The 8,114-nt window shown below is 39.3% G+C and overlaps 1 protein-coding gene across 1 annotated transcript; it reads left to right on the forward strand.

Annotated features, from left to right (window-relative positions):
• The first annotated feature begins 1,656 nt into the window (after positions 1 to 1,656).
• Positions 1,657 to 7,458, forward strand: vamp5 (vesicle-associated membrane protein 5). The gene is made up of 3 exons (XM_026322410.1): positions 1,657 to 1,813; positions 4,984 to 5,127; positions 6,596 to 7,458. Exons 1-3 carry the CDS (start codon positions 1,811 to 1,813, stop codon positions 6,737 to 6,739), a joined length of 291 nt encoding a protein of 96 aa, XP_026178195.1. The 5' UTR covers positions 1,657 to 1,810; the 3' UTR covers positions 6,740 to 7,458.
• The last annotated feature ends 656 nt before the right edge of the window (positions 7,459 to 8,114 follow it).

The raw sequence follows: 8,114 nt of genomic DNA on the forward strand, positions 1-8,114 counted from the left end.
AGTTAACAACAATGAATGAATCAAAATTGAATATGAACTATACCTTTAATGTATGTTTACATAAAAATATAAATATACGTAAGTAGAATATGGCCACCAAGAATATCAAACATCCCAAATGACAATCAAACCAAACAACCTGTAGAAGAACTACTTAAGAAAAGAAAATCAGCAGAGTGTGGACAGACTGTGACAGATTAACCTCTGCTGTTGACTCAACACTGAATCTCTGTATCCCATCAGCATGAGTGGGCTGTTTTGGTGACAAAACTAATAAGGTTTTATCCCCCTGACAAAAGGCTTTTAGGCAATATACAAACCCCCAAAAATCAAATGACTCTTGTTTCTGATGGGAACGCTGCCTGAACTCAGTGTTGTAGTCATGTGGCAACTATTAAACAGTGATGGGAAGGGCGGGGGGTGGGGGGTGGTACTGAATATGGCCTTTGTATTTGTGAAGCTTTTCCCGTATGCACCTTTTGTTTGCTGGGTCTTCAGTCCTTGAAGCTCTGACCTGACAATCTCATTTATCGTCTCTTTGTATATTCTCTTTTTGCACAATTTTGCATGCATCACAATTATGTTTAGACCATTTCTAAAAGGAGGTTTTGATGACATCTGTCTGATGATGTTTTGTTTGGCACATGACCTCACAAAGGCTTGTTAGGAAGAATTGTCATTGCCCATGAGTGGCACAGTTGAACTACAATGAAGCTGTGTTGTGCCTATCAGCTCCTTATTGTGTGTGGCAGTGACGCAGACGTGGCAGCACTCATGATCAAGACTCTGTGTCGTCGTCTTTAGTGCAGCACAGTTGCTTTTAGTGACTGATCACTAACTGCAACACATCACGTGTGTGTGTAACTGCATGAGCATAATTCATACAAATAAGAACATACTATAAAGGGCAGAAATAATATAGCAACACATTTACTATTCATACCTCATTCTGTGAGTCCGTATGGAGATATTACATAAACAATACACATGTTTCTCTGAAGGGGGAACCAGCTGTCACCCAAATTTTGTACAGCCCATGTGGAGACAACACCCTTCAGTGGCATGTCACAACATGCAGTGTAAGGAGATAAACAGTCTGATTGCATAGGGCAGTCTCTTAGTGTTTTCCTGCCTCATGAAGAAGACATTCAGGTTCCCCTGGTAATTTCTACATCAACTCAGTGGAAACCGAAATTGAATGTAAAGCAAGTAGATTGACAAACAATGTACTTTATTCGACAAGCAATATAATTAAGTAAAAGTACCACACATTAAAGTAATCTATTCAACATCCTACTTGAGTAAATGTGTAGAAAACAAAAATACTTTTTTCTTTTCAAAATGTATTCAGTTATATACATTGATCGTATGTAAAATCTTAATCTGAATCATCACTTGTCTAGTATTTGTCAAATAAACTGCACTAAAGTGCAATAGACCTATTTCCATCTGAAATGTAGTGGAAATAAAGTAGCCATACAGTAGCCTAAAATAAAAAGTACAGTTAAGTTCAGAGCTGGAGTTAAAGTCCATTATGTCGCTCTCCACAAGCTGTCATGTGGGGGTGTCCGGGCTTTAATCATTCAGCCTTGCTCAGCGGCAGTCACGTGATTATCTTTCGTAATTGTAAACTTTCCGGAGTGCCGTGAAGGCAGCAGAAGTAGACGAGCAGAGTCAGAAGTGAAAGTGACAGAGTGGAGTTCACCAAAGAAAGAAAGGAGTGTGTTTCTGAAGCTGACTGCAGACGCGTTTTCAATGCGCTGGGTTTGGTGACAGCTTCAACGCAAAGACAGCCAGACACTTGACAGACATGGTGAGTGTGTTTCAGGCTTAAAGAGCTAACTGAAAAGGACTTGGCAGGACAGCTTTGTAAAAGTTGACCTAACGGGGGCTGACTTCATGAGCCTGTATAATCTGTGGGTAAAGTCCATGCGAGGGGACAAAATGGACAGGGCAGTAATTTGAAATGACTTATGCAGAAATACACCAAAATTAGATTACTAAACCCGTTTTATTTCGTCACTCAGATATTTATTTTTTTATTGTTATAGATTAATGTAATGTATTATCTTAAATGTGGGAAGTTAAAGCTTAAATAAGGGACAAACAGGGTTGGTGTCTTTGGATGGGGTGAGCGTCAGGCCTGTGACTTTAAGTAGTACACTGAGAGCAGTGATGTGTGACAAAGGAAATGATCTTTTCAAGATAAAGCTGTTTGTTTAGCTGAAGGCTTTTTTGGCCGTCAACAGCAGCATGTGTCACATCCAGATAACCCTTCAGGCCAGGCTGTGCGTTGTTATGACTGAGTAACAACACTGAGTCTGTTGCCCCTGCTCAGACTGGGTACAACAGCCTGCAACAGCAGACTGCACTGATGACCAGGCTATACCATGATGTGGGTGTGGTTTCCCTGCACATGCCAGGTACATTAATGCAGGCAGGACAGAGGGAGGGAAGGAAGGAGGTGAAGTGGAATGGGCAGCACTTCCTGTGTTAAGACGCTGAATTTTAAACACGCTATTGTTCAGCTACTACCGTCTGTGCCCAACATGAGATGACTGCTCTCTCGGGCCAGCTATGGCTCCGTTTATACCAGCCTTCAAAAGGAAAGAGGTGTACTCTTCTTCCCTGCTTCACAGCCCTACAGGGTGTTGCTTATGAAAGTCTTTACAGGAAATGGCAGTGAATTCTGAACCAATTAAAGAGATTGTGCCTGTTTTGCTCGTCTGTCAGTCTCTTCCTGTTGGCTTCTGAGACACTGGCTTCCTCTCACTGGTCAGAGGGGAAAGGTGAAGGAGAAACATGTGCGGATATTAATTACTCTGAGGTCTGAGGTCTGCCCTGCTGCTCCAGCCCTTCAATGCTGCTTTTTTTTGCAGCAGCAGCAGCAGACACAGACAGGACATAAGCAGCTACAATGTGAGCTTTAAGTTTTCTGAAAGCCTATCCTACTTCATGTTGTTAGTTTCATGTATTATTACTTGTTCCCCACCTGAATCAAGTTTCTCTTAGTGCAGGAGAAAGTAAATTTTAATGATAATGTTGTTCTATAGCATCCTTCAGTATATTTTTGTTTATAAAGTTACAAATGAATGCTTTGATTTACTTACTAAATATTAAATTCTCAGCAAAATACACCACAGAATTAGGATTTGTTCTGAAATTCACTGCAATTAGGTCACATGGGTGTAGGCAGTGACGTTAAACAACTGTGCCAACATCGGGGTGGGGGGAGACGAAACAGTGTGTCCTCCTCCTCTCTTGTGTTGTCTGAATACCGACACTCACTCCAAACTGTGTTTCAGCTGCAGACTTTACTACCTGCACTTTGAAGTCTGCAGTATAGCTCTTTATTTTGGGCAACATTTTCACTTGTGTTACACTAGGAGTTAGAGTTTAGTGTAAACATAAATGTTTTTATTTTTTTGGGAGTACAGTAAGTTAAGAGTGCCATCTACCACTAGTGACTACAAGACAAAAGTACTGTACATATACACATATAAGTTGCTTTGCTGTATAAGTCACAGGACAAGCCAGAGGAGTAAAAAATTATATTATATATATATATATATATATAATATAATTTTTATATTATATATATATATATATATATATATATATATTGTATTGTATATTGTATATTGTATATATGTATATTCCGGAAAATACGGTACACCTTTCTGGGCACACAGCATGAGGGTGGGCGATTCAGTTGCCATATTCGGATAATAATCGGAGCTGTGACCGTTAATCCTTTTTTACAGAATAAAATGTCAAAGTGTACTGTCCTTGATCCAGTGAGCTTTTTTTTCATAGCATGTCACACACTCAGCTAAGGCCCATCTTCAGCCACTGAACAACCCAGGACGCAAACTAAGTAATGTTTGTGTTTGAAGCTCGTTTCAAAGGCTTTTGTTAAAAATTTGCAGTCTCATGAAAACAACCTCTGATGACACCATCAGGTGCTTTGTTTCATTGACAAAATTCCCCACATAGCCACCCAAGACAACACAACTATCCCACAGGCTGGATGGTGCTCCTCATGAATGGTGGCCTGCACTGAAAAAATGTTTTTGAGCCGTAGGTGAAGTAATTTTTACGTTATTTAAATCAGCTGTGTTGATCTTACTTGTTAACTTTATTTGAAAAAAAAAATAGTTGTCACTAATTGACATAAAATAATGAAGTTCTTCCAACAATTCTCTTTTAAGTGCTTGAAACAGACGAAATTTCACTTGCACTGCTCTAAAATGTGTCTTCACCTTCACAGCAAATACTGAGGGTTCATTTTTTAACACTAAAAAGTGTTTATATGTGAACAGTAGAAGATATAAACACTTTTTAGTGTTTTGCTGGGTTCAAAAATGTACAGTAGTCAGACTCAAAGCCATTTTGTCACTTTTATTAATCATCATCATTAACATTTCTTTTCAGCTTGTTTTGTGCAGAAAGCTGCAATAGAGACCCTCATATTGGAAAGAATGAAGCCACTTCAGCTTCATCTATGTTGTACATAAACCAAACACAACAGGAATATTACAGCTATATCAAAGTTGATTGTGTTAATTCAATGAGTGCATTAAAAATCAGTAGGAACAAAAGCTAGATGTAAAAAAACTGAAGGGCAACCCTGAGACTTAAGGAAGTGCTAGCATAGGATATCAAATGACCAGTTATTAACCAAATTCTGGTAAGTTGTGCTTACAGTGCATTGCTGGGTATTTCTGGGCTGAACCCTGACCTTCATGGTGGCACTGACTGGTCATGCTAACTAATCTCCGGTATGCCTGTGGATTTCTTCCAAAAAGCACATAGCTGACACTCATTGTTTATAACAGAAAATGATCTCTATCCAGTTTTCTTATCACTCTAGGAAATTTCCAACCACATGACAACATGAATTCCTGTAAAAAGTCCCTAATCACTAGATTAGTGCACATCATTTCCCACTCTATAACGGTGTTGCATGTATTGATTGGACAGGAGAATGGGAAGAGCCGCCTGCAGCAGACCCAGGAGGAGGTCGAAGAGGTGAAGGTGATCATGCTGGACAATATGAACAAGGCTGATGAGCGAACCGGCAAACTGAAAGAACTGGAGGATAGGGCTGACAACCTGATGCTAAAGGTACAAACAATTTCAATGTCATATTGATGTCTATAAATACACCTTAGGTGGAGCTACAGAGGAAAACAAATGTACCATTTACATCCTGATTGTGTTTTATGGTGCTATTTTTGGAAAGGTATTTCCTATTGTTTCCTAAGACGAATGAAGTGAGTTGTTCTCCCTGGGTACAACAGTGAGTTCAGGACATGCCATGAGATAAATGTATGTCCGGGGGTCTAAAAGCAGGTCATATCATTCCCATACTGCCCCACTGGCCTGTGTTAATCACACTGTTTAGCTGCTCTCAGAGAACTAAAACAGCACATCTAGCTTCAAGAAGCACTTGGGTACACTTTGAAAAACATGAATTAAGAACAGGCAAACTAGGAGAGCGGCTCAGTCTGAAGCTCAAGGAAGTTCTCAGGGATAAGACCTTTGGCACCATGATAAAAACGTAAAGTTGTATCAGTCAATATTGTTATTTTAACAATGGATTAAATGAATATATTTGATCTGAAAAGGGTCTGTCATATTTATAACCCAAAAGAAAATCATTAACAGACTCTGTACTTCTATTCAGCATTTTTCGGGTCATTGTTTTGATGTCGTAGCCCAAAATCGACTTTCTTGGTGTCAGTCAATCCACCCTTTTCCACCCGTAGCAGGCAGCTCTCTACAGTCTCTGCCTTTTGAGGCTGTGCAGGTAGTGTACAGTTTTTAGAGCTTTTTTACTGAAAACAGCTGCCTACCATGGGCGGAAACCATGCAAAAATAGGGAAACTCAGCTTTGGGCCATAAAACCAGAAGAGTCAGCTGAAAGATGCCAAAACATTCCACAGAGCAGAGAAGAACTGCAGCTCCTTTCATATCACATATACTCACTTGATCCATTGTTGACAAAAAATACTGATTAGTGCAGCTTCATGTTACCATTGCATCGAATGGTTGTGCCTGAGAATATCTAGGACCATTTAAACCAAGTTTGAGAGCTGTTTTAGTTTGCCTGCTTATAATTTGTGTTTTTCCAAACTCTGTCACCTAATGGTTGTACAACTAAAACATATGTCTGTTTGCTTTTTTAGCTCTCTGAGATGTGATGTAACACAGGCCAGTGGGCCAATGTGGGAACAATGTGACCTAATTGTCACACCCCTGGGTGCAGTAAAGAGGTCATGAGATCCATTGTTGATATAAAATTATTGACTCCTTAAAGAAAGACAAAGTGCGGAAACATCTGAGAAATGTACTCCAGAGGGTTTCTCTCAAAAAAAAACACATTTAGTCTGTGGTTCCTTGCAGAAAGGAGTCTGCTTTGTTTTTGTATTAACATGCTTTCTAAGTAGGCTTTAGAAGTGTCATGGAGGTCAATATCATCAGCTTTGGGCTTATGATGACCTGCCTATCATTCCTATCAGACATTTAAGGGGACTTTAGTTACATGACGAAGCAGTGTAACATATTTTAATTGTGTTTGTTTTTTCTACAGGGTAAAGCTTTTGAAAAGACCACCAATCAGGTGAAGCAACAGAAAAGATGGGAGAACAAGAAGATGAAAATAGTGTTTATTGCCGTCGGAGTGGTAGCAGCGACAGTCATTGTTGCGCTTATAATCTATGCCAGTTTGCACTAGTTTGAACTAGTGCCCCCCCCCTGGGACTGACAGTGATGGTCCAGGAAAAGAGGAGTCTAAAGTGTGAGGCCAGGATCTCACCTCAACTGCTCAGTCTGTGATATTTGTGTGTTTAAGGATATTTATGGGATTGTCAGTTGCATGCTTCATGAGTGTAAATCTTCTATTGATATGGTACCTTTGATTGCTCAGCTGCTTCTTCTCCTGGATATACAGTACAGTAACTTTTCAAAGGTTACATCTTTATCCGGCCTGTGTTGGATGGACACACAGTTCACGGGTAGATTGAATGTCTTTTAAAAAGCAAATTATTAATATTTTAACCACTCATCAATAGGCTGCTACTGTTTCACTGTTTGCTTGTACATAGGAGTTCACCTGGGTGGTGCGGCAGTTACCACTGTTGCCTCAAAACAAAAAGGTCTGAATCAAGGTTTCGAGCCCAGGGCCTTTCTGTGTGTTCTCCCTGTGTCTGTGTGGGTTTTTGGGTACTCTCTCACCTCTCACCCAACACCAGGCCCCACGTGACCCTGCGTAGCACAAATAAGCAGTAGATAATACATTGATAGGAGTTCCCACTGCAGCGCACTGGTTGCTGAACTGAAGACAACCTGCAAAACACAGTTGGCTATTGTTACACACTCACTGGATGAGTAATGGTTACCATGGAGCTAAACTGCACCAGCAATTGAACTGATGAACCAGGGAGTGCAAACCCAGAGGAGGGAAAAAAAGCTTAAATTTGTAAATATGTGCAAACTGTAAATGGCTTCAGGAAAAACATAAAATGAAACATAATTAAAATGTGTGTTTTTTTTATTGTTGAGTGATTTATTGAAGTTTCACTGCACCCACGCAGATTATTTCCTTACACAATGTCACAATTTTTTTTTTTTTTTTTTTTTACAATACAACATGTAGCATGTGTATAGAAAACAGGCTGATATCTTGAACTTTTCATATTTTGGAAAGGCCCCTGGTGGCCACTGTTGTTATTTCAGGTAAAGATGCAGTACAGAGAAACTTCCTCCAAAGGTTTGAATACACCTTGAAAGTAGTTTTTCACATATTCAAGTTTATTAACATTCAATATAATGTTAAAATAGCAAAGTAAATGGACATGAAGTTCCATGTTATTACAGACCAAACACTGTGGACTTATCAAAATGCTCATCAATGATTTTGACTTTTGAAAAGCCGTTGTGAAATTCAACATTTCTGTTCTAACCCAGAAAGTGACAACTAACAAACACTATTATTTACGTTATACTTCCACATTGATTTCCTAGAGGTTTTTCTAATCCTCTTACAAAGTGTTTCAATTTTGTATCAAATGTTTTAAAATTTGTTTTACATATTTTTTTCAAAATAATGA

The sequence above is a fragment of the Mastacembelus armatus genome, chromosome 9 (genome assembly GCF_900324485.2).
Source record: "Mastacembelus armatus chromosome 9, fMasArm1.2, whole genome shotgun sequence".
NCBI classification, from domain to species: domain Eukaryota; kingdom Metazoa; phylum Chordata; class Actinopteri; order Synbranchiformes; family Mastacembelidae; genus Mastacembelus; species Mastacembelus armatus.

What these genes read in the sequence shown, in the direction of transcription:
- vamp5 (XM_026322410.1), top strand. An exon ending in CTGACAACCTGATGCTAAAG is followed by an intron (nt 5,128 to 6,595) that starts GTACAAACAATT and finishes TTTTTTCTACAG; the next exon opens with GGTAAAGCTTTTGAAAAGAC.